Here is a 26,208-nt window from a genome sequence, read left to right as displayed (position 1 = left end):
AATGAAACGTTTCGGCTTCAGGCCATAAGTGTTAATAGTCTGCACACACACCTGACTTCTATTTTCAAGGATAATTGAAAGCAAGAAACTACATCAGAAAATCTATGAATCAGTATCTAGTACAATAGAATGGATGATCTAGATTATATACAAAATATACCAATACGGACAGAGAAATATCATCAATTATGCATTTACATACACAATGTGAACATCTCAGCATAAATAACACAAGATTGTGAGTACGGAGCTTGAGAGACCACTAGATGGGCGTATCGAACACCAGTAAGAGAAGATATACCAGTCCCAGAAAACGCTTCATTCATGCCTATTGGACAAGCCTAAAACACAAGGCCGGATCTACCAATAAGAGAAAATATACCATGGTATAAAGACTTTTTGAAAGCAATGGAACTCCAAATCAAATCAAATGTTATTAGTCACATGAGCCGAATACAACAGGTGTAGACCTTACAGTCAAATTATTACTTACAAGCTCCTAACCAACAATGCATTTTAAAAAATATGAATATGAATAATTAATTAAAGAGCAGCAGTAAAATAACAATAGCGAAACTGTATACAAGGGGTACAGGTACATAGTCAATGTGCGGGGGCACCGGTTAGTTGAGGTAATATGTACATGTAGGTAGAGTTATTAAAGTGACTATGCATAGATAATAACAGAGATTAGCAGCAGCGTAAAAGACGGGGGGCAATAAAAATAGTCTGGGTGGCCATTTGACTAGATGTTCAGGAGTCTTATGGCTTGGGGGTAGAAGCTGTTTAGAAGCCTCTTGAACCTAGACTTGGCGCTCCGGTACCGCTTGCCATGTGGTAGCAAAGAGAACAGTCTATGACTAGGGTGGCTGGAGTCTTTGACAATTTCTATGGCCTTCCTCTGACACCGCCTGGTATAGAGGTCAAAGCTTAACACTGAGCATTTAATGCTTCATCCATTACATTATTTCTAACTGTACATATATTCATATATTTTGCATGTTCATTATTAATACTCACCGATTATTTTCTTTCTGTCTTCCTTACAGGGCAAAGAAGTTGCTGAATAAACAAGACCAAAGTCTTACATCATTTTCCCGTGTTGCATAAAATATGATTTTCATGGTGAAAATGAGCTTTGATTAAAAACATGTCGGCCTACATACACTTCCTGTGTGACTGTGGACTCATTACTCAGCGAACAGCTGTTTCATATCATACACATATTGTACTTTCATTTAAGGTGCAATCTGGGATTCAAACAATAACGAAGTGGTGTGTAGCTATGGCAGAAAGCGCTGTTTTGATATTATCAAATAGACCAGCTAATGTCATCCTACCATTACACAGGGGTGGGAAAAGTACCGAATTGTCACACTTGAGTAAAAGTTTAAAAAAAAACTTAATAGAAAATGACTCAAGTGAAAGTCACCCAGTAAAATTATACTTGAGTAAAAGTCTAAAAGTATTTGTTTTTAAATATACTTAAGTATCAAAAGTAAATGTATGAATAATTTCTAATTACTTATAAACCTTATTTTTTTTTTTAAGTTGCGGATCGCCAGCGGTACACTCAGACATCTGTAACAAACGAAGCCCTTGTGGTTTAGTGAGTCCGCCAGATCAGAGGCAGTAGGGAGGACCAGGGATGTTCTCTTGATAAGTGTGTGAATTTCGCCATTTTACTGTCCTGCTAAGCATTCAAGATGTAACAAGTACTTTTGGGTGTCAGGGAAAATGTATGGAGTAGAAAGTACATAATTTTATTTAGGAATGTAGTGAAGTAAAAGTTGTCAAAATATAAATAGTAAAATAATGTAAATTACAGATTTTTACTTAGGTACTTTACACCACTGGTCATTTCTTAACTGAGTTGAGTAGGAAGTTGTCCCTGAGCGCTTGGTGTGTTCAGTAATAGTTTTATAGCCTAGACCTCTATGGCAGCTGTTGTTTCTGTTGGACACTGAGGATACCAGTTTGACTGAAGACGTGATGAAAGAATCTATTTAGTCCTGAAATCCAGCCCACGAACAGAGCCATATTCTGAGGGACTGACTGTAATTAACTGTCAAAACTGTGATAATAACTGTCATCGTAGCATTTCAAGTTATCTATAAAAAACTTCCCCTCAACTTTTGAATAATTTTCTAACCTCATAGTTACAAGTTGAACACTCCGATAGCTGAATTGAAAGTACGATGTATAATGCATCATAATGTGGTTATAACGCCTCATAAGGTCTTATTGTCATCTCATAATGATCCTGATTAGTGCTTTATAAGAAGACATTATAAAGGCTCATACATGCTTATAACAAATAATAATGCATTATACCTGTCAGTCTTACCACCTACACTTCCAATTGACGTGGAAATGACATCATCCACAGTAATCCGTCATTCTTATGTCACTGAATCAGGATCTTCTCTGATCTTCTTAGATCCCCAGGATAATTATTTGTGGAGATCTTCTCTGATCTTCTTAGATCCCCAGGATAATTATTTGTGGAGATTTTCTCTGATCTTCTTAGATCCCCAGGATAATTATTTGTGGAGATTTTCTCTGATCTTCTTAGATCCCCAGGATAATTATTTGTGGAGATTTTCTCTGATCTTCTTAGATCCCCAGGATAATTATTTGTGGAGTTTGCAGGTGTGTTTAAGAAACAATGGTTCTCACACAAACATTGTAAAGTGAGGTGAACTATAAAAAAACAACAACCTTCAAACGCCATGTGTAATTTAGTTTATGTAACCTTCTTCAAACGCCATGTGTAATTTAGTTTATGTAACCTTCTTCAAACGCCATGTGTAATTTAGTTTATGTAACCTTCTTCAAACACCATGTGTAATTTAGTTTATGTAACCTTCTTCAAACGCCATGTGTAATTTAGTTTATGTAACCTTCTTCAAACGCCATGTGTAATTTGGTTTATGTAACCTTCTTCAAACGTCATGGCTGTGTTATGTTAACTGTAACTGTCTGCTTGGCCTTGAAGCCAACCTATCCTGCCTCTCTGGATTCTATATTTAGCTGTCCCCATAAATGTCTGAAGTCTCCACTATGTATGCGGCATGGTAGACATAGTGGAGATCTGAGATCAGACAATTAAAATAGCGAAAGCGTCTGTTTCCTCCTCACAAACTTTAAAGGTTAGCAGCTTTAAAATAAAAATAAACTGCGGGGACATAATTAAATGTAACTCATGGATGTGGTCGCCGATCACTGGTCCTATTGAAATGACAGTGGGTAAATCAAAAAGGTCAGAATGTATCAGAGACCACTAGTGACTCTGGTCTCTATGAGTCACTCTTGTGGTGAAAACTATCTATAACCAATTTAAAAAAAATACAGAATGGACTCAAACATTGTTTTTTTTAAAAATGTGCATGAGATTAGATGTTTTATACTTCAAGAGTAGGTTACGTTCACATCCCAGGCCATCTGTTGTTCAGATCCAGCTCTATGCCTCAGTCCACATTTAGTTTGAAGCACCATATCATGTTCTGGTTTTATCTGGTGCTAATCTGTTCCATTCATTTGGAGGTGAGGCAAACACATTGCTGTAAATCCAAGTAACACATAATAATAATAATAATTCATTCATTAATAATATATGCCATGAGGCAGACACTTTTATCCAACGCGTCTTACAGTCATGCATACATTTTACATGCGGGTGGTCCGGGGAATCAAACCCACTACCCTGATGTTGCAAGTAGCACGCTCTACACTCTTAGAAAAAAAGGTGCTATCTAGAACCTAAAAGGATTCTTTGGCTGTCCCCATAGAATAATCCTTTGAGGAACCCTTTTTGGTTCCAGGGAGAACCCTATTGGGCTCCATCTAAAATCCTTTGCCCAGCGTGTTCTACATGGAACCCAAAATAATTATATCTGGAACACAAAAGGGTTCTCCTATGACCTATGGGGACAGCCGAAAGACCCTTTTGGAATCCTTTTTTTCTTAGCTACAGTTGGCTGCAATTCTACTCATTTTGGCATGGGAAGGAGATCATTTTTTTCACAGCTCATTTCCTCCAATTCTACACATTTTGCCATAGGGGAATGGCAAATGTTTGCAGTTTTTAATATGATAACTGATGATCAATGGGCCTCACCCCGATCTGTAATTCGACGATGCTTACTACAAGTTTATGTAACCTTCTTCAAACGCCATGGCTGTGTTATGTTAACTGTAGCTGTCTCCTTGGCCTTGAAGCCAACCTATCCTGCCTCACTGGATACTAAATTTAGCTGTCCCCATAAATGTCTGATGTCTCCACTATGTATGCGGCATGGTAGACATAGTGGAGATCTGAGATCAGACGATTTTGATTTAATACCTGCTGACAAAGATCTACAGGCTGGACTCATTGCAACTTGAAGCCCCTGGTATAAGTGTAACATTACTGAATACATGAAATGTTTTTATCTTGGTCTTATACAGGTGTAGACTAATTGACAGCTTGGGACAATAAGGTTCTTTCTGTGTTATTGACATAGCCTTGTTCTGTCCAATGGTCTCTACCTATATAGACGTCTAAATACCCAAATTCATTAAAACCTCTTCGATGTAAAGTCCCCTGTTCAGGGGACCTGCGTGGTTCTGGCACCGGTTACCACAGATATTTTAATTTATAAATTGATCTGTGGACACCGTAGATTGAAATAGCTTACATTGAGCGGGAACCCTGATTCTCACAGACACGGGAGTATGTCTCTTCTGCTTGTATGAAGCAGGATGTGAAATCTGACACCACTTAAAGCTGGGATGTACCTTCTAACATTTAAATTCGCTCTTTCGACTGTCCATCAATTCCTGGCTGAACCCTAAGTCACAGCCACATATGTCTGTAATCCTTACATCCTAGCGTAGCGGGAGAGAGTGGTATAACCACAGTAGCACATTCAGAGATTGATTTATAGCCATTAATCTATTTAGGTTATATTATTTTTTATTATTTAAAGACTATAGACTACAAAGAAATACATTGTGATGCATTTGTGTGTGTGACACACTAGGATGGCAGGGACATTAAGGCGCAGCATTTAAACAACAGTTCATCGTATTAAATCATTATAGTCTATAAATTGAACATATAGTCTGTGACTTAGAATTGAATACAAATTAAACGAAAAATGCCCTTATTAGGCTCCATCTACAGAGCCTTTTAAATTCATTTGTAGAAACATGAGTTTGGTGTCTGTGACTTCAGGCTCATGCGATGCTGCCTGGAGAGCAGGCCAGCAGTGGAAAATACCCTCCTAGTGCTTTCAGAGCCACTGGGGATGTAAAACATCTGCCACTCGTGCCAGGTTGGGCAGGGATGAGCTTTCCCTATCAAAATGGAAAGCTCATTGAAAGAGGTAATATGCCAGGCCTATTGGGCCAAAATCAACAACAGCCTATTGTATAGATAATACGAAAATGAACAAAACTTTTAAGTGATCATATTTTTAGTTGATGAATACTTTGCCTCAATGACACACTTAGCTAGCTACTCAACTCGTTATTTTCTGTTGGCATGTACACCTAGTACACCGTCATGCTTTTGAGATACCTGTCTTTTGAGATTCCACACTGATTCTTTAGTTGTGGACAATACTGTACATCCCCGCACTCCTTCTCTTGGTCTTGTTCCTCCTCAACTTTGTAAGTCATCTTGATTTTTCCCCTGTGTGTGTTATTCGATTCCTTTATGAAAATATTTAGCACACTAGATGACTGTAACTAAAGCAAGGGGCTATTAGCAGCACACAAGTGGACTACAAATGCATTCTGGGCCGGGGCATGCCCTGAGCTCGTGTAGTTAGCGCTAACGAAGCTAAATGGGAGTGGGCGAGAAGGCCAAAGCTCCAGCCTTTGGGAAACTCGCTCCAAGCTCCAGTCTAATTGGGTAAGCTCCTCTCACATACTCCGCTCCCAAGAAACGGGTGTTATTGTTACTAATGTTATCATTATAGGAGCTCGCTTCAAGTGAACGCTGAGGGCATAATATGTCTAATTTTGAAAAAATACAATAATAAAAATAGTCATAATTTTATCATTTACAATCTGAGGACAGTGGAAGGCAAGTTGATAAATATATTTGATGGGAGCATTGAGGGTAACATTTAATGTAATTTCATAAACCAAATATGCTGATACTAGATTGCACTGGTCATCCTGTTCCCTAAAGAGTGTACGACGCAGGCACAATCTCTCTCACACAGACGGGCACACACACTGGTAGACCAAGAATGTAAAGTACCAGGGGAAGCCCTGGCAGCATGTTGACTACTGCAGTGATTCTCTAAAACACACTGACACTGTCTCTGACTCACAGACGGCCAGGAGGAGAGGTTCTGTTACTGACTCACAGGACGGCCAGGAGGAGGAGAGGTTCTGTTACTGACTCACAGATGGCCAGGAGGAGAGGTTCTGTCTATCATTCACAGACGGCCAGGAGGAGAGGTTCTGTTACTGACTCACAGGACGGCCAGGAGGAGGAGAGGTTCTGTTACTGACTCACAGACGGCCAGGAGGAGAGATTCTGTTACTGACTCACAGGACGGCCAGGAGGAGGAGAGGTTCTTTCTCTCACTCACAGATGGCCAGGAGGAGAGGTTCTGTCACTGACTCACAGGACGGCCAGGAGGAGGAGAGGTTCTGTTACTGACTCACAGACGGCCAGGAGGAGAGATTCTGTTACTGACTCACAGGACGGCCAGGAGGAGGAGAGGTTCTTTCTCTCACTCACAGATGGCCAGGAGGAGAGGTTCTGTCACTGACCCACAGACGGCCAGGAGGAGAGGTTCTGTTACTAACTCACAGGACGGCCAGGAGGAGGAGAGGTTCTGTTACTGACTCACAGATGGCCAGGAGGAGAGGTTCTGTTACTGACTCACAGACGGCCAGGAGGAGAGGTTCTGTCACTGACTCACAGATGGCCAGGAGGAGAGGTTCTGTCACTGACTCACAGACGGCCAGGAGGAGAGGTTCTGTCACTGACTAATAAATGGCCAGGAGGAGAGATTCTGTTATTGACTCACAGATGGCCAGGCGAAGAGGTTCTGTCACTGACTCACAGACGGCTAGGAGGAGAGATTCTGCCACTGACTCACCACTGACTAACATTCTGCCACTGACTTCTGTCACTGACTAATAGATGGCCAGGAGGAGAGATTCTGACACTGACTCACAGACGGCCAGGAGGAGGAGAGGTTCTGTCACTGACTCACAGATGGCCAGGAGGAGAGATTCTGCCACTGACTCACAGACGGCTAGGAGGAGAGATTCTGCCACTGACTCACAGACGGCCAGGAGGAGGAGAGGTTCTGTCACTGACTCACAGATGGCCAGGAGGAGAGATTCTGTCACTGACTCACAGACGGTTCTGTACCAGTTTGCTCTGTCAGTGTCTAAGATATCTTTCCGGCTCCCCAGTAACTTCTCCAATAGACAGCTGTCATTCAGCACATCCCAGGCCGTCAGTATCCTCTAGTATTCAGACCCCTTGACTTTAACAACATTTTGTTACAATCCAGCTTTATTCTAAAATGGATTCATAATTTATTTTTAAAGCTCAGCAATCTACACACAATACCCTATAATGACCAAAGTGAAAACAGGTTTTTAGACAGAAATACAGAAAAACAGAAATACCTTATTTACGTAAGTATTCAGACCCTTTGCTATGCGACTCGAAGTTGAGCTCAGGTGCTTCCTGTTTCCATTGATCACCCTTGAGATGTTTCTACATCTTCATTGGAGTGCACCTGTGGTAAATTCAATTGATTGGACATGATTTGGAAAGGCCAACACCTGTCTTTATACGATCCTGCAGTTGACAGTGCATGTCAGAGCAAAAACCAAGCCATGAGGTTGAATGATTTGTCTGTAAAGTTCCGAGACAGTATTGTGTCGAGGCACAGATCTGTGGAAGGGTACGAAAACATTTCTGCAGCATTGAAGGTCCCAAAGAACACAGTGGCCTCCATCATTCTTAGAGATATTGAGCTATTAGAGCTGTCAGAACTGTTAGAGCTATTAGAGCTGTTAGAGATATTAGAGCTATTAGAGCTGTCAGAACTGTTAGAGCTATTAGAGCTATTAGAGCTGTCAGAGCTGTTAGAGCTAATAGAGCTTTTAGAGCCGTTAGAGCTATTAGAGCTGTCAGAGCTGTTAGAGATATTAGAGCTATTAGAGCTGTTAGAGATATTAGAGCTATTAGAGCTGTCAGAGCTGTTAGAGATATTAGAGCTATTAGAGCTGTTAGAGATATTAGAGCTATTAGAGCTGTTAGGGATATTAGAGCTATTAGAGCTGTCAGAACTGTTAGAGCTATTAGAGCTGTTAGAGATATTAGAGCTATTAGAGCTGTCAGAGCTGTTAGAGCTATTAGAGCTATTAGAGCTGTTAGAGATATTAGAGCTATTAGAGCTGTCAGAGCTGTTAGAGCTAATAGAGCTTTTAGAGCCGTTAGAGCTATTAGAGCTGTCAGAGCTGTTAGAGATATTAGAGCTATTAGAGCTGTCAGAGCTGTTAGAGATATTAGAGCTATTAGAGCTGTTAGAGATATTAGAGCTATTAGAGCTGTTAGGGATATTAGAGCTATTAGAGCTGTCAGAACTGTTAGAGCTGTTAGAGCTGTTAGAGCTATTAGAGATATTAGAGCTATTACAGCTGTCAGAGCTGTTAGAGATATTATAGCTATTAGAGCTGTCAGAGCTGTTAGAGATATTAGAGATATTAGAGCTGTTAGAGCTGTTAGAGCTATTAGAGCTATTAGAGCTGTTGGAGATATTAGAGGTGTTAGAGATATTAGAGCTATTAGAGCTGTCAGAACTGTTAGAGCTGTTAGAGCTGTTAAAGATATTAGAGCTGTTAGAGATATTAGAGCTGTTAGAGCTAATAGAGCTGTTAGAGCTGTCAGAACTGTTAGAGCTATTAGAGCTATTAGAGCTGTCAGAGCTGTTAGAGCTAATAGAGCTTTTAGAGCCGTTAGAGCTATTAGAGCTATTAGAGCTGTCAGAACTGTTAGAGCTATTAGAGCTGTTAGAGCTATTAGAGCTGTTAGAGATATTAGAGCTATTAGAGCTGTCAGAACTGTTAGAGCTGTTAGAGCTGTCAGAGCTGTTAGAGCTAATAGAGCTTTTAGAGCCGTTAGAGCTATTAGAGCTGTCAGAGCTGTTAGAGATATTAGAGCTATTAGAGCTGTTAGAGATATTAGAGCTATTAGAGCTGTTGGGGATATTAGAGCTATTAGAGCTGTCAGAACTGTTAGAGCTATTAGAGCTGTTAGAGATATTAGAGCTGTTAGAGCTGTCAGAACTGTTAGAGATATTAGAGCTATTAGAGCTGTCAGAGCTGTTAGAGCTAATAGAGCTTTTAGAGACGTTAGAGCTATTAGAGCTGTCAGAGCTGTTAGAGATATTAGAGCTATTAGAGCTGTTAGAGATATTAGAGCTATTAGAGGTGTCAGAGCGGTTAGTGATATTAGAGCTATTAGAGCTGTTAGAGATATTAGAGCTATTAGAGCTGTTAGGGATATTAGAGCTATTAGAGCTGTCAGAACTGTTAGAGCTGTTAGAGCTGTTAGAGCTATTAGAGCTGTCAGAACTGTTAGAGCTGTTAGAGCTGTTAGAGCTATTAGAGATATTAGAGCTATTACAGCTGTCAGAGCTGTTAGAGATATTATAGCTATTAGAGCTGTCAGAGCTGTTAGAGATATTAGAGATATTAGAGCTGTCAGAGCTGTTAGAGCTATTAGAGCTATTAGAGCTGTTAGAGATATTAGAGCTGTTAGAGATATTAGAGCTATTAGAGCTGTCAGAACTGTTAGAGCTAATAGAGCTGTTAGAGCTAATAGAGCTATTAGAGATATTAGAGCTGTTAGAGCTGTTAGAGATATTAGAGCTATTAGAGCTGTCAGAACTGTTAGAGCTGTTAGAGCTGTTAGAGCTATTAGAGCTATTAGAGCTATTAGAGCTGTCAGAACTGTTAGAGCTGTTAGAGCTGTTAGCGCTATTAGAACTATTAGAGCTGTCAGAGCTGTTAGAGCTATTAGAGATATTAGAGCTGTTAGAGCTAATAGAGCTGTTAGAGCTAATAGAGCTATTAGAGTTGTTAGAGCTATTAGAGCTGTCAGAGCTGTTAGAGCTATTAGAGATATTAGAGCTATTAGAGCTGTTAGAGCTAATAGAGCTGTTAGAGCTGTTAGAGATATTAGAGCTATTAGAGCTGTCAGAGCTGTTAGAGCTATTAGAGCTATTAGAGATATTAGAGCTGTTAGAGCTAATAGAGCTGTTAGAGTTGTCAGAGCTGTTAGAGCTATTAGAGCTATTAGAGCTGTCAGAACTGTTAGAGCTGTTAGGGCTGTTAGAGCTATTAGAGCTATTAGAGCTGTCAGAGCTGTTAGAGCTATTAGAGATATTAGAGCTGTCAGAGCTGTCAGACCTGTTAGAGCTACTAGAGCTGTTAGAGCTGTTAGAGCTGTCAGGTCTGTCAGAGCTGTCAGAGCTGTTAGAGCTAATAGAGCTGTTAGAGACATTAGAGTTGTCAGAGCTGTTAGAGCTGTTAGAGCTATTAGAGCTGTTAGAGATATTAGAGCTATTAGAGCTGTCAGAGCTGTTAGAGATATTAGAGCTGTTAGAGATATTAGAGATAATAGAGCTGTCAGAGATGTCAGAGCTGTTAGAGCTGTTAGAGCTGTTAGAGATAATAGAGCGATTACAGTTGTCAGAGCTGTTAGAGCTGTCAGAGCTTTTAGAGCTGTTAGAGATAATAGAGATATTAGAGCTATTAGAGCTATTAGAGCTGTTAGAGATAATAGAGATATTAGGGCTATTAGAGCTATTAGAGCTGTTAGAGCTATTAGAGATGTTAGAGCTGTCAGAGCTGTCTGAGCTGTCAGAGATGTTAGCGCTAATAGAGCTGTTAGAGCTAATAGAGCTGTTAGAGTTGTCAGAGCTGTTAGAGCTAATAGAGCTATTAGAGTTGTCAGAGCTGTTAGAGCTAATAGCTCTGTTAGAGCTGTTAGAGCTATTAGAGCTGTTAGAGCTATTAGAGCTGTTAGAGCTGTTAGAGCTGTTAGAGCTATTCAAGCTATTAAAGTTGTTAGAGTTGTTAGAGCTAATAGAGCTGTTAGAGATATTAGAGTTGTCAGCGCTGTTAGAGCTGTTAGATCTATTAGAGCTGTTAGAGATATTAGAGATAATAGAGCTGTCAGAGCTGTCAGAGCTGTTAGAGCTGTTAGAGATAATAGAGCTATTAGAGTTGTCAGAGCTGTCAGAACTGTTAGAGCTATTAGAGCTGTTAGAGCTGTTAGAGCTAATAGAGCTGTTAGAGCTGTCTGAGCTTTCAGAGCTGTTAGAGCTAATAGAGCTGTTAGAGCTAATAGAGCTATTAGAGTTGTCAGAGCTGTTAGAGCTAATAGAGCTATTAGAGTTGTCAGAGCTGTTAGAGCTAATAGAGCTGTTAGAGCTGTTAGAGCTATTAGAGCTGTTAGAGCTATTAGAGCTGTTAGAGCTATTAGAGCTGTTAGATCTATTAGAGCTGTTAGAGCTATTAGAGCTATTAAAGTTGTTAGAGTTGTTAGAGCTAATAGAGCTGTTAGAGCTGTTACAGCTATTCAAGCTATTAAAGTTGTTAGAGCTCAAGATCATGTATGGAAGTGATGTAGGCCAGTGGAGATTACTGTTGTCTCATTACCATGTTCCACTCCTTGATTGGTGGAGAGGTGGTTATTTATGAACTGTTTGTTAAAAAGCAATGCTTTAGGCTTTTCTAATTTCTCTCCATGATCTCTTTCAGGCACCTCCAGTAACCTGTTCTGTGGCAGTCAAAAAAAGCCCCCTTGCATAGCCTCTTCTAGCCTGGGCATTTAGTGCCCTCTATTGGAGAATAGTTATTCTACTTGTTTGGAGATTTGCTATAAATAGCAAGGCCCATTATTTTGGCAGATTTGTGGTAAATAGTAAGGCCCATGAGATGGCATGCAACGAAAAACAACTTCAAACATTTTGCAATGGAAAACAGATTTTTTATTTCTTATTGGATCGAAGTATTCCCTCCCTCTTTCAGTCTGTTTTACTCGTTTTGGTGCCTACTGAACACAAGATACTAGAAGGGATGCTGGACATCCCTTCTAGATCAGAGGGGTGTACTTCAAAGCTGGTCAGTTCTGTGTTCCACTCGGTCAGTTCTGTGTTCCACTCGGTCAGCTCTGTGTTCCACTCGGTCAGTTCTGTGTTCAACTCGGTCAGCTCTGTGTTCCACTCGGTCAGCTCTGTGTTCCACTCGGTCAGTTCTGTGTTCAACTCGGTCAGTTCTGTGTTCCACTCGGTCAGTTCTGTGTTCCACTCGGTCAGTTCTGTGTTCCACTCGGTCAGTTCTGTGTTCAACTCGGTCAGCTCTGTGTTCCACTCGGTCAGTTCTGTGTTCCACTCGGTCAGTTCTGTGTTCCACTCGGTCAGCTCTGTGTTCCACTCGGTCAGTTCTGTGTTCCACTCGGTCAGTTCTGTGTTCCACTCGGTCAGTTCTGTGTTCCACTCGGTCAGCTCTGTGTTCCACTCGGTCAGTTCTGTGTTCCACTCGGTCAGTTCTGTGTTCCACTCGGTCAGTTCTGTGTTCCACTCGGTCAGTTCTGTGTTCCACTCGGTCAGTTCTGTGTTCCACTCGGTCAGTTCTGTGTTCCACTCGGTCAGTTCTGTGTTCCACTCGGTCAGTTCTGTGTTCCACTCGGTCAGTTCTGTGCTCCACTCGGTCAGTTCTGTGTTCCACTCGGTCAGTTCTGTGTTCCACTCGGTCAGTTCTGTGTTCAACTCGGTCAGTTCTGTGTTCCACTCGGTCAGTTCTGTGTTCCACTCGGTCAGTTCTGTGTTCCACTCGGTCAGTTCTGTGCTCCACTCGGTCAGTTCTGTGTTCCACTCGGTCAGTTCTGTGCTCCACTCGGTCAGCTCTGTGTTCCACTCGGTCAGTTCTGTGTTCCACTCGGTCAGTTCTGTGTTCCACTCGGTCAGTTCTGTGTTCCACTCGGTCAGTTCTGTGTTCCACTCGGTCAGTTCTGTGTTCAACTCGGTCAGTTCTGTGTTCCACTCGGTCAGTTCTGTGTTCCACTCGGTCAGTTCTGTGTTCCACTCGGTCAGTTCTGTGTTCAACTCGGTCAGCTCTGTGTTCCACTCGGTCAGTTCTGTGTTCCACTCGGTCAGTTCTGTGTTCCACTCGGTCAGCTCTGTGTTCCACTCGGTCAGTTCTGTGTTCCACTCGGTCAGTTCTGTGTTCCACTCGGTCAGTTCTGTGTTCCACTCGGTCAGTTCTGTGTTCCACTCGGTCAGTTCTGTGTTCTGGATAACTGTTGACACGAAGGTGACCTCTTTGTCAGATACGTTTCTATGGCAACAAATGCTGCAGCTCTAACCTCCTGATTGAAGTGTTTGAGCCGTGAGTTGTGGACCAATCAAATTAGATTCCCTCATCATCCCCTTCTCCAGACCATATTTGAGGAAGACGTCTGATTAAAGATTTTATTCATCAAATGTTATTTTGTGTTAAAACAGTAATAGTCACAGCACACATTTAGTAATGACAGGATGCATTTGAAAACTTCAAACGCAGTAATCCCACTCTGGAACTTTAATAGGCACGTAGAGTATATTATGTTCAACAATATATTGAAAAATAAGTCAAATTCCCCAAAAAACAATTTTTCAATATTCATGTATATATTTTTCAATATTTATAAATTAATTGAAGAATATTGTTCTTGAAATCAAAATACTACTCATATTACAGAACAAAGGCTAAAGCTTGATATGAAACCAATATTTGCTTTGTTGCACCTACAGATGAACCATTATGGAGTCTTATAAGTAAGGCCAAAATGTGATCAATATTACGGACTTTGATTAATTGTATCTCTATCCTGATTCTAGATACTAATGTCAAATATATGTCAACAATCATTTCATTCTATTGGATTAAAGTTGTTGAAACCCCCCCCCCCCCAAATATACAATGGTATTTTATTTATTTTTTGTCTTTTTTCGTGAGGAATCACCTTCGTAAATCAAGTTGATGCGTAAATCCTCTGTATCAAAAGACAATGGAATTCAACTCTGGTACGTCCTAATACCACAAAACGTCTAACAACCCAAAGGTATGTTCAAATCACATTGCGGACAACTTTAGCTATTGAGGAACTTGGCTACTACTTTTCAGCTACTTTGCAACTAATTAGCATGTTAGCTAAGACTTCCCGAAACCTAACCTTAACCCTTAATGACTAACCATAAACCCTAACCCCTAGCCCCTAGCCTAGCTAACATTAGCCACAACAAATTGGAATTTGTAAACATATATGTTGACTAATTTCATTTGTATCCCCCTGCATATTTATTTGGACAGTGAAGCTAAAACTTTTAATTTGGCTCTATAATAGTCCAGCATTTTGGATTTGAGATTAAAGGTTTCATATGAGGAGACAGTACAGAATTGAATATTTTATTTGAGGCTATTTTTATAGAAATCTGTTGTACCATTTAGAAATGAAGGAACTTCATGTACTGTATCTAGTCCCCCCCATTTGAAGGTGTCATAAGTATTAGGACAAATTCACTTATAGTGTATTAAAGTAGCCAAAAGTTTGGTATTTGGTCGCATATACCTAGCACCCCATATACCTAGCACCCCATATGCCTACTACCCCGTATACCTAGCACCCCGTATACCTACTACCCCGTATACCTACCACCCCGTATACCTACCACCCCGTATTCCTAGCACCCCGTATACCTAGCACCCCGTATACCTAGCACCCCATATACCTAGCACCCCATATACCTACCACCCCATATACCTAGCACCCCATATACCTAGCACGCCATATACCTAGCACCCCATATACCTAGCACCCCATATACCTAGCACCCCGTATACCTAGCACGCCGTATACCTAGCACCCCGTATACCTAGCACCCCGTATACCTAGCACCCCGTATACATAGCACCCCGTATACCTAGCACCCCGTATACCTAGCACCCCGTATACCTAGCACCCCGTATACCTAGCACCCCGTATACCTAGCACCCCGTATACCTAGCACCCCGTATACCTAGCACCCCGTATACCTAGCACCCCATATACCTAGCACCCCATATACCTAGCACGCCACATACCTAGCACCCCATATACCTAGCACCCCATATACCTAGCACCCCATATACCTAGCACCCCATATACCTAGCACGCCATATACCTAGCACCCCATATACCTAGCACCCCATATACCTAGCACCCCATATACCTAGCACCCCGTATACCTAGCACACAATGACTACATCAATATTGTGACTACAAACTTGTCGGATCCATTTGCAGCTTGTTTTGGTTGTGTTTCAAATTATTTTGTGCCCAATAGAAATTAATGGTAAATAATCTATGGTGTCATTTTTGAGTCACTTTTAATTGTAAATAAGAATGGAATATATTTCCGTACATTAATGTGGATGCTGCCATGATTGATTGAAGGTTAATCATGACTAAATCGTGGGTAATGATGAGTGAGAAAGTTACAGAGGGACAAAGATCATACCAACAAAACATGCTAACCTCTCACCATTACCAATAACAGGGGAGGTTAGCTTTTTCTGGGGGGGGGGGGGGGGATATTTACGCCTGTGTAACTTTCTCATTCGTCATTATTCACAATTCATTCATGATTATCCGTAATAATGGTAGCATCCACATTAACTTAGAGGTATTATTTGTATTTTACATTGTCCTTTTCAGCAGAGTTCCAGCAACTATCATGGATGTGTAAGCAGGCCAGCTCAGCACAGCTCATGCTTGGTTCGTCTCAGCTCTGTGAAAATGGTACTGGAGTCATGTCAATGACTGTCATGGATGTGTACATGTCAAAGGGAAAGGCAATATTCTGCCAGTGGTTTAAATTAGCTGAAGTTTGTAGTAGTACTAGTAGTAGTAATGATGATGGTAGTAGTACTAGTAGTAGTAGTAGTAGCAGTAGTAGCAGTAGTAGTAGTAGTAGTAGTAGTAGTAGTAGTAGTAGTAGTAGCAGTAGTAGTAGTAGTAGTAGTAGTAGTAGTAGTAGTAGTAGTAGTAGTAGTAGTAGCAGTAGTAGTAGTAGTAGTAGTAGTAGTAGTAGTAGTAGCAGTAGTAGTAGTAGTAGTAGTAGTAGTAGTAGTAGTAGTAGCAGTAGTAGTAGTAGTAGTAGTAGTAGTAGTAGTAGTAGTAGCAGTAGTAGTAGTAGTAGTAGTAGTAGTAGTAGTAGTAGCAGTAGTAGTAGTAGTAGTAGTAGTAGTAGTAGTAGCAGTAGTAGTAGTAGTAGTAGTAGTAGTAGTAGTAGTAGTAGTAGCAGTAGCAGTAGTAGTAGTAGTAGTAGTAGTAGTAGTAGTAGCAGTAGTAGTAGTAGTAGTAGTAGTAGTAGTAGTAGTAGTAGTAGTAGTAGTAGTAGTAGTAGTAGTAGTAGTAGTAGTAGTAGTAGTAGTAGTAGTAGTAGTAGTAGTAGTAGTAGTAGTAGTAGTAGTAGTAGTAGTAGTAGTAGTAGTAGTAGTAGTAGTAGTAGCAGTAGTAGCAGTAGTAGTGGTAGTACTAGTAGTACTACTAGTAGTAGTAGTAGTAGTAGTAGTATCAGTAGTAGTAATGATGATGGTAGTAGTAGTAGTAGTAGTAGTAGTAGTAGTATCAGTAGTAGTAATGATGATGGTAGTAGTAGTAGTAGTAGTAGTAGTAGTAGTAGTAGTAGTAGCAGTAGTAGCAGTAGTAGTGGTAGTACTAGTAGTACTACTAGTAGTAGTAGTAGTAGTAGTAGTATCAGTAGTAGTAATGATGATGGTAGTAGTAGTAGTAGTAGTAGTAGTAGTAGTAGTAGTAGTAGTAGTAGTAGTGGCTCTTGAAAGAAAATCAAACCATGGATAACAGTTTAAACTGGCATACAGACAGACCACTTTGCGGATGAGCACCCATCTGTCATTAAGTTGTAAAACACTGAACTTCCCCTTTAAGAGGAGTAGAGGGAGTTAAAGATTAATTTACATATATGTAGATTAATTGAGAAAAGCAGAGAGGGTTTCCACTAGTTTGCTGACTCATTTGTCTGTGTAAAAGGCGGGTTTAAAGTATGACACGTTTGTTGACAGTGGTCGCAGTGACATCTTGAAAATTATTTTGTCATCTGACATCAAACTTGTCTTTGTCATTATGAAAAAAGTATAAACAAAAAAAATGACAGACTGCAAGAAATCAGCAGCCTGGTGGTCCAAATAGCTGTATTTTAATGCCAATTAACCCATCCGTTAAAACATTTATTTAGTATAGTTATGTCAATCTAGCAAACCAGGCAACTAAAAGCAACTGTTTAAACAATTTTTGGTTGGTTTCTAGCTCTTTAGCTAGCTAGCTAATAATGACCAGAGCATACAGTAGCTGACAACGTCTTAACATTAGCTTTTTAGCTAGCTAGCTAATAATGACCAGAGCATACAGTAGCTGACCATGTCTTAATGTTAGCTTTTTAGCTAGCTAGCTAATAATGACCAGAGCACACAGCAGCTGACAATGTCTTAACGTTAGCTTTTTAGCTAGCTAGTCAATAATGACCAGGGCATACAGTAGCTGACAATGTCTTAATGTTAGCTTTTTAGCTAGCTAGCTAATAATGACAATGTCTTAAAGTTAGCTTTTTAGCTAGTTAGCTAATAATGACAATGTCTTAACGTTAGCTTTTTAGCTAGCTAGCTAATAATGACAATGTCTTAACGTTAGCTTTTAGCTAGCTAGCTAATAATGACCAGAGCATACAGTAGCTGACAATATCTTAACGTTAGCTTTTTAGCTAGCTAGCTAATAATGACCAGAGCATACAGTAGCTGACAATGTCTTAACGTTAGCTTCTTAGCTAGCTAGCTAATAATGACCAGAGCATACAGTAACTGACAATGTCTTAATGTTAGCTTTTTAGCTAGCTAGCTAATAATGACAATGTCTTAACGTTAGCTTTTTAGCTAGCTAGCTAATAATGACAATGTCTTAACGTTAGCTTTTTAGCTAGCTAGCAAATAATGGCAATGTCTTAACTTTAGCTAATTTCTATTCATTATTACAGGAAGATAAATCACAACAAGATCACAATGGCGAGCTAACTACAGAAAATAGCTTACGGTTGTGAGTCTCAGCGAAGGTCTACAGACATTCTACCGGAGTATAAATTAAATGTACTTTTGACCGGTGACATTAGTCACATTCTAATTGTCTACAGACATGTCGTCAGACCAAGCAAGTATTAACCAGCCTTAAAGCAGTAATACACAAAGCAAAATAAAAATGTCCACTTTTGATGAATAAATTCTTCCTGTTACGTCTTCTGATATTTTTTAGCATGGTACCCATAGTTCATATGGGTACCATATGATAAGTCAAATTGATAAGTCAAATTTTAACAAGGAGATAAACACAGAGGTTCATCCTTAGTAAGGTTCAGGTAGATAGGCCTATGATGTCGGAGCATTACATCATCAACATGCGTCACAGTTCCAACAGATCAGTGTGTAATGGAACCCACTCGAGCTGTAGATAGCTATAAAGCCAGCTTGCTTGAAAAACACGTGGTAGTACTGCAGAGGTGTGGTAAAACATGAGTCAGCTTGGTGGTTTGAAACAGAGCTAATTAAATACTAGGTGGATTTTGTAACTCTTCTTTTTAAAGCTGCTTTCACACGATATACGCCACTCATGTCTCGTTCATATGATGTCTCAAAATGTGTGTTGTGAGGAAGGCTCAATGAGGACTGTCTCAGGGGTCCTGAAGGAAGTATGGGCTCCTGAATTGCAGGTGATGGTCATTGGTTGGCCCTTGAAGGATATACTTATTATGTAGCCTGCATAAGGGGGACACCTAGTCAGTTGTACAACTGAATGCCTTCAACTGAAATGTATCTTCTGCATTTAACCCAACGCCTCTGAATCAGAGAGGTGCGGGGGGCTGCCTTAATCAACATCCACGTCTTCAGCACCTGGTGAACAGTGGGTTAAGTGCCTTGCTCAGTAGCAGAACAACAGATTTGTACCTTGTCAGTTTGGTGATTCGATCCAGCAACCGTTTGGTTACAGACCCAACACTCTTTCCACTAGGCTACCTGCCTAGTGGTTAATAACAGTAACACATTATATAGCCAACTGAAATACCACATTCATAAACATTTGCAAGTTTACATTTTTATTATGTCTTATGGTTGACATCACCCTGACTTCACCCTCAAATATCTTGCTCTGCTCAAGGGGTCTCCTCAACGGTCAAAACTGGGCAAGACTGGTTGAAAGGACGTCATAATGACATCATAATGACAATGTCAACCAGACTGGTTCTGGTGATGTCATTTCAACCAATTTTCCTAGTTTCAGAGAGCTCCAACCTGGTTGGGGCTGGGAACTGTGTCGGACTCCGAGGTTTCGGACAAGGCGGACAGTCATACGAGCGAGGCGGCACAGTGACTGCATTCATACGGGCTTCACAAAGGCTATGATCCTCTTCTACAAAGGCCGGCAATCCCTGGAGAATGTCATCGTGTTCAACTGTACACGGAGCTGAAAGTCTCTGATCGAGGAATCAAGGCAGCACACACTGGGACTCAGTGATTCTAAACCAGGGGGCCTAAGACGGAACCCTGGGGGGCCTCAGTGAGCTTTCAAGGGAAGGGGTTCCTGAAAAAGCAGGGGGAAAGTGAGTCTCAGAATGGGGAAGGTTAAAAGAGCCTCTGCTTTAGCCTAAAGTAGGCTTGTAGATGTCAAGTCACCTGTCACTGTTTCTTATGGACAATTCAATATTGAACAAGCACAAGTGGGAAAATTCAGTTATTGTGCTTGAATTTCACAGGAAAGTGTCAGATGTAAGACCGGTAAAAGCAGAAGTGTACTTGGAAATTGTAGCAAAAACGGTTGCATCGAGGACACCGAACTCACAACAACCAGCAACCAGAGATTTCAGCCAAGACTGAAAAGCTGTAAGGGTGTGAAATGGATGTATATGTTAGTAATTTAGCAGACATTCTCACCCAGAGTAATCAGGAGGACTAAAGTCGGTCAGCCAAGGTGCTTCAGATCATGTGCCTTCTTTGGTCTGTCTGTCTGTCTGTCTGTCTGTCTGTCTGTCTGTCTGTCTGTCTGTCTCTCTCTCTCTGTCTCTCTCTCTCTGTCTCTCTCTCTCTGTCTCTCTCTCTCTGTCTCTCTCTCTCTGTCTCTCTCTCTCTCTCTCTCTCTCTCTCTCTCTCTCTCTCTCTCTCGCACACAGTTACACACACATAAACATTATATTTCAATAGCAGACAGTGATGATAGGTTGGTTGCTCCATGAGGGAAATATATTCTGCACATAGCGGGTGGGATCAGATCCTGTCCACATCTGGAGCAGAGCTTTACACTCACATACAGTATACAGATGTAGGATCTTCATTTGAGCCAGTTTACTACAGCAAGGAAATAATCGTGCAGCAAAAGGGAATGTGAATTATTGGATTGTGGATTGTAATTGATATACATTTTTTGTGTTGCTAAATGTTTCATACGTGAAAATCAAGTCTGAAATTTTAAAGTCGAAATTACAAACTTCAGAAGTTTTTTTAAACCTCAAATACTCTACAAGTTTTTAATTTGCTGCGTTGCAGGAAAGTTCTATGAGTGTTGAAGACCTTTTTCTTTTCCTTTTTTCCCTCTCTCTCTCTCTCTCTCTCAGGGTAGGAAACCCATCTATCTCGTCTCAAAGTTGGATTTTCAAACTGACCTGGGCTTGTTTGGCATAACTGAATTCATAGAATAGTGGCAAAATGCAAACCCCTCACATTAGGCACACAAAGCCTTACCTCCCTAATCTTCTGCATTTGCACACACTGTACATAGATTTTTCTATTGTGTTATTGACTGTACGTTTGTTTATGTGTAACTCTGTGTTGTTTTTGTCGCACTGTCACAGTTGTAAATGAGAACTTGTTCTCAACTAGCCTACCTGGTTAAATAAAGGTGAAATTTATATACACTGCTCAAAAAAATAAAGGGAACACTTGAACAACACAATGTAACTCCAAGTCAATCACACTTCTGTGAAATCAAACTGTCCACTTAGGAAGCAACACTGATTGACAATACATTTCACATGCTGTTGTGCAAATGGAATAGACAAAATGTGGAAATTATAGGCAATTAGCAAGACACCCCCAATAAAGGAGTGATTCTGCAGGTGGTGACCACAGACCACTTCTCAGTTCCTATGCTTCCTGGCTGATGTTTTGGTCACTTTTGAATGCTGGCGGTGCTCTCAGTCTAGTGGTAGCATGAAACGGAGTCTACAACCCACACAAGTGGCTCAGGTAGTGCAGCTCATCCAGGATGGCACATCAATGCGAGCTGTGGCAAGAAGGTTTGCTGTGTCTGTCAGCGTAGTGTCCAGAGCATGGAGGCGCTACCAGGAGACAGGCCAGTACATCAGGAGACGTGGAGGAGGCCGTAGGAGGGCAACAACCCAGCAGCTGGACCGCTACCTCCGCCTTTGTGCAAGGAGTAGCACTGCCAGAGCCCTGCAAAATGACCTCCAGCAGGCCACAAATGTGATGTCCTCTCCTCTTATTGGTGTGAGGTAGTGAAGGGTCTGATGTCCTCTCCTCTTATTGGTGTGAGTCAGTGAACGGTCTGATGTCCTCTCCTCTTATTGGTGTGAGGTAGTGAAGGGTCTGATGTCCTCTCCTCTTATTGGTGTGAGGTAGTGAAGGGTCTGATGTCCTCTCCTCTTATTGGTGTGAGGTAGTGAAGGGTCTGATGTCCTCTCCTCTTATTGGTGTGAGGTAGTGAAGGGTCTGATGTCCTCTCCTCTTATTAGTGTGAGGTAGTGAAGGGTCTGATGTCCTCTCCTCTTATTGGTGTGAGGTAGTGAAGGGTCTGATGTCCTCTCCTCTTATTGGTGTGAGGTAGTGAAAGGTCTGATGTCCTCTCCTCTTATTGGTGTGAGGTAGTGAAGGGTCTGATGTCCTCTCCTCTTATTGGTGTGAGGTAGTGAAGGGTCTGATGTCCTCTCCTCTTATTGGTGTGAGGTAGTGAAGGGTCTGATGTCATCTCCTCTTATTGGTGTGAGGTAGTGAACGGTCTGATGTCCTCTCCTCTTATTGGTGTGAGGTAATGAAGGGTCTGATGTCATCTCCTCTTATTAGTGTGAGGTAGTGAAGGGTCTGATGTCATCTCCTCTTATTGGTGTGAGGTAGTGAACGGTCTGATGTCCTCTCCTCTTATTGGTGTGCGGTAGTGAAGGGTCTGATGTCCTCTCCTCTTATTGGTGTGAGGTAGTGGAGGGTCTGATGTCCTCTCCTCTTATTAGTGTGAGGTAGTGAAAGGTCTGATGTCCTCTCCTCTTATTGGTGTGAGGTAGTGAAAGGTCTGATGTCATCTCCTCTTATTAGTGTGAGGTAGTGAAAGGTCTGATGTCCTCTCCTCTTATTGGTGTGAGGTAGTGAAGGGTCTGATGTCCTCTCCTCTTATTGGTGTGAGGTAGTGTCAGTTTAAGTGAATGTACACCGATGGGTGCTCCAGTGAGTTCATTACCTTCCAGCTTTACTCTGTTCTGGAGCATTTTCTTCTGTTTTGGTAAGAGGTCCTTGGGACCTGTGTCTTATTTGTCAGTATAACCCTTGACAGGGGTACGATTCTTAACATCCACCCCACATGATGGTTATGTAACACCAACAATCACCAGCTGTATCTTTCCACAGTGGATAGACATAGAGGAAAACACACCGTTCTCCAGTAGAGTGCTTTGGGTATCACGTTACACCAAACCAATTCATCGTTATAATACAGACAGAGGTGAAAAGCTGTTCATCATGTTACACGGAGAAGGAAAAGACAGCTAGGGACAAAACGTGGGAGAGAAAAAAATGCTTGGGGTGAAAGAGAGGGCAAGGGAGGTAAAGACGGAGAGACGAATAAAGTGGAGGAGAAAGGGAAAGAAAGAAAGAAGGCAGGAAATAAATATAAAATCAAAGAGAGAAATGTCCTGTCAGCGTACAGAGAATGATTTAATAAAGAGAACAAAGCAAAAATAATAGAGATATGAAATCAGGTTTGGGGTCAAATCCATTCCATTTTAGTCATGTTCAGGAAGTAAACAAAAATATTTGTTGTCAAATTTTCCTTTATGAAAAGCATTAAGGGTAATTGACCTCAAATCTGTTCATATTCCTCTGAGATTTATACCATCTAGACGTCGTTCAGTATATACAGTAGTTAGCTGTGATCCCCTTCTAGTAGAATAGACCTGATATGGTTTATTACAGATCAGATATTCAATAAGACTGACGTTAATATACAGTAGTTAGCTGTGGGAGAGATGCTGCCAGGAAGTTACTCCAGCTTCGGCTGGACACCCTCAGTGTGGCAGAACATGCGGTGGAGTTCCGCACGCTAGCAGCAGAGGGTACCTGGAACACGGAAGCGTTGTTCGACATGTTCCTGCACGGATTATCGGAGGAGGTAAAGGATGAGCTGGCAGCCCGAGAGCTACCGACTGATCTCAAATCACTCATCGCTTTAACCATCCGGATCGATGGTCGGCTACGGGAAAGTAGGAGGGAGAAGAGGTCTGATTGCAGTCCCAATCACTCACTCAGGGATCCCACCTTGCATCTGATTAACTCCGGAAATCCCCTGCGTCTACGTCCCCGAGAGGATCCGAGCTTACTCGAGTCCCTCCAAGAGCATCCAGAGACTGCCGATTCACCTCTTCCCGAGCCGATGCAGCTCGGCAGGGCTAGGCTGTCTCCAGCCAAACACGTACGCAGACTTGAGACCCAGAGTTGTCTGTATTGTGGTACTGCCGGTCATTATTTGTCTACCTGTCCCTTCAGGAGACCTAGATCATTCGTTGGAGTGAGTACTCTGGTGGGTCCTAAAGATAATTTTTCATCTCACCTTCTCCATCCCATCCTGTGGTGGGGCAACCAGTCCAAGTCTCTCCAGGTAGTCATCGACTCGGGGGCCGATGTGAGTCTCATGGATGTTACCCTGGCGTCCGAGCTGGGCATCACCACTCAACCCCTCTCCATTCCCATGGGTGTTTAAGCGCTGGACGGGCGCTCTATAGGCCGGGTCACCCATCAGACCACCCCTGTTAACCTACGAGTGTCTGGTAACCACAGCCAGATGATCCAATTCCTGCTGGTTGAGTCTCCACAGGTTCCTGTGGCATTGGGATTATCTTGGCTCCAGCAACACAATCCCTCCATTGACTGGGCTACCGGTGCCATCGTGGGCTGGAGCCCGTCCTGCTAAACTTTTGCCTGAAGTCAGCTCTGCCTGCCCCGTGACGTCTTCCTAGGGGCTTGGAAATTGCCCCGGACCTCTCTACCAGCTCCTCGGTGTACCAGGACTTCTGGGAGCGGTTCAGTAAGGCCCGGGCCACTTCGTTTCCACAGCACCGACCGGTATCCAAGAAGGTCAAGCCTGAGGCGCTGGCACACCGCTATAGTGCCGCGGCTACAACCGAGACCATTTCCCCCCCGCTCCAAGATCATTAGCCCCTCTGCTGTTTGTCCTCTGTTGCCTCATGCCCTCCATATTGTTCCTACCTTTTCTGTGTCTAGAGTTAAAGCCATGTCTGACTGCCCCTTGTCTCCTGTTTCCAGGCCCACCCCACTGCCCCGTCACATTGACGGCCGACCGGCGGACATGGTGAGATGTCTCCTGAAGGTTTGACCTCGGGGCAGGGGATTCCAGTACCTGGTTGACTGGGAGGGTTATGGTCTGGAGGAGAGGTGCAGGGACATCCTGGACCCAGGCCTCATCTCTGAGTTCCAGCGCCGGCACCCCGCTCAACCAGGTATGCGCCCAGGTAGGACGCCAGGTGCTGGGACCCCTGCCTGTCCTGACTCCGAGTCCGCCTGCCTGACCACTCTGCCTGCCCCTGACCCTGCCTACCGTCCTGTACCTTTGCCCCACTACTCTGGATTACCGACCTCTATCTGACCTGAGCCTGGGCCTGTCTGCCGTCCGGTACCTTTGCCCCACTACTCTGGATTACCGACCTCTATCTGACCTGACCCTGTGCTTGCCTGCCGTTCTGTACCTTTGCCCCACTACTCTGGATTATTGACCCCTGCCTGCCTTGATCTGTCGTTTGCCTGCCCCTGTTGTTACAATAAACATTATTACTTCAACACAGTCTGCACTTGGGTCTTACCTGAAACCTGATAGCTGTTGCTTTTTACATTTTTTTTATTTTTTACCTAGCAATTGTAAATCGGTATTTCGTTTTGAACGGTTTGTGCTAGAGATTGCATTTTAAAGGTCCAACCACTGAAACCATGCTTCGTTTGTTTCTATGGCAGAGGCTGTGATATAGCTAAAGCCCAGAGCCATATATTTAAGACGTAAATGACTCTGGCTAAGCCTCATCAGACTTGCCTGTGTGAATGGTTTTCACAGTAGTTCACAGACAAAGTAAAAATGGAAAAAAAAAAAAAATGCTTGTGAAGCCCGCCACTCGAATGATACAAATGTAACAACAACTCCAGCTCACTGGACTTGTAAGAACCCCACAGATGTAACACCATGTGACATGTTTCCTGTTTTATCGGACTGTCACTAGTGCTCCCAAGTCAACAATCCAATGTGAATTCCAACAGGTCACGTTTATCAGCGACTTATCCCTCAAGGAAACCACTGCACAAGAAACTGACTCTAGGCTCAAGAGAAATTCCCTAGAGAATTCATCCAACATGTAATCAGTGGTGTGATGACACTTGGCAGGCTATAACTCACGATGATGTCATGATGAATCATGAGTATAGCTTATTGTATCCCTGTGTGTGTGTGTGTGTTTGTGTGTGTGTGTGTGTGTGTGTGTGTGTGTGTGTGTGTGTGTGTGTGTGTGTGTGTGTGTGTGTGTGTGTGTGTGTGTGTGTGTGTGTGTGTGTGTGTGTGTGTGTGTGTGTGTGTGTGTGTGGTATGAATGGATCAGGGAGACACAGTGATTCTTCCTCCTCCTCCATGGTGACGCACAAGATGGAGGGTAGAGAGGGAGGAAGTAGTGAAATATACAGTAGTAATGGGGGGGTAGAGAGGGAGGAAGTAGTGAAATATACAGTAGTAATGGGGGGGGGGGGTAGAGAGGGAGGAAGTAGTGAAATATACAGTAGTAATGGGGGGGTAGAGAGGTAGGAAGTAGTGAAATA

At 42.2% G+C, this 26,208-nt stretch overlaps 1 protein-coding gene across 1 annotated transcript; it reads right to left on the bottom strand.

Annotated features, from left to right (window-relative positions):
• Positions 1-6,810: 6,810 nt before the first annotated feature.
• On the bottom strand, positions 6,811-23,484 carry LOC129824566 (dentin sialophosphoprotein-like). Its single transcript, XM_055884256.1, has 4 exons — positions 23,385-23,484; positions 12,124-13,336; positions 7,971-10,800; positions 6,811-6,993 (listed from the first exon to the last, which is right to left on the bottom strand). The coding sequence occupies exons 1-4, from the start codon at positions 23,482-23,484 to the stop codon at positions 6,811-6,813; spliced, it is 4,326 nt and encodes a 1,441-aa protein (XP_055740231.1).
• Positions 23,485-26,208: the final 2,724 nt, after the last annotated feature.

The sequence above is a fragment of the Salvelinus fontinalis genome, chromosome 26 (assembly GCF_029448725.1).
Source record: "Salvelinus fontinalis isolate EN_2023a chromosome 26, ASM2944872v1, whole genome shotgun sequence".
Classification (NCBI taxonomy): domain Eukaryota; kingdom Metazoa; phylum Chordata; class Actinopteri; order Salmoniformes; family Salmonidae; genus Salvelinus; species Salvelinus fontinalis.
The sequence above is the reverse complement of the archived record's forward strand: the minus strand, read 5'-3'. Positions and strand labels throughout refer to the sequence as shown.

Excerpts from the sequence above, each read along its gene's own strand:
- LOC129824566 (XM_055884256.1), bottom strand. The coding sequence starts at position 23,484 with ATGTCGAACAACGCTTCCGTGTTCCAGGTACCCTCTGCTGCTAGCGTG. Across the intron at positions 13,337-23,384 it reads GGTGTCCAGCCGAAGCTGGA|TTATCCAGAACACAGAACTG; the intron begins GTAACTTCCTGG and ends TCGTGTCAACAG. Across the intron at positions 10,801-12,123 it reads CCCTCTGATCTAGAAGGGAT|CTCTAATAGCTCTAATAGCT; the intron begins GTCCAGCATCCC and ends TATCTCTAACAG.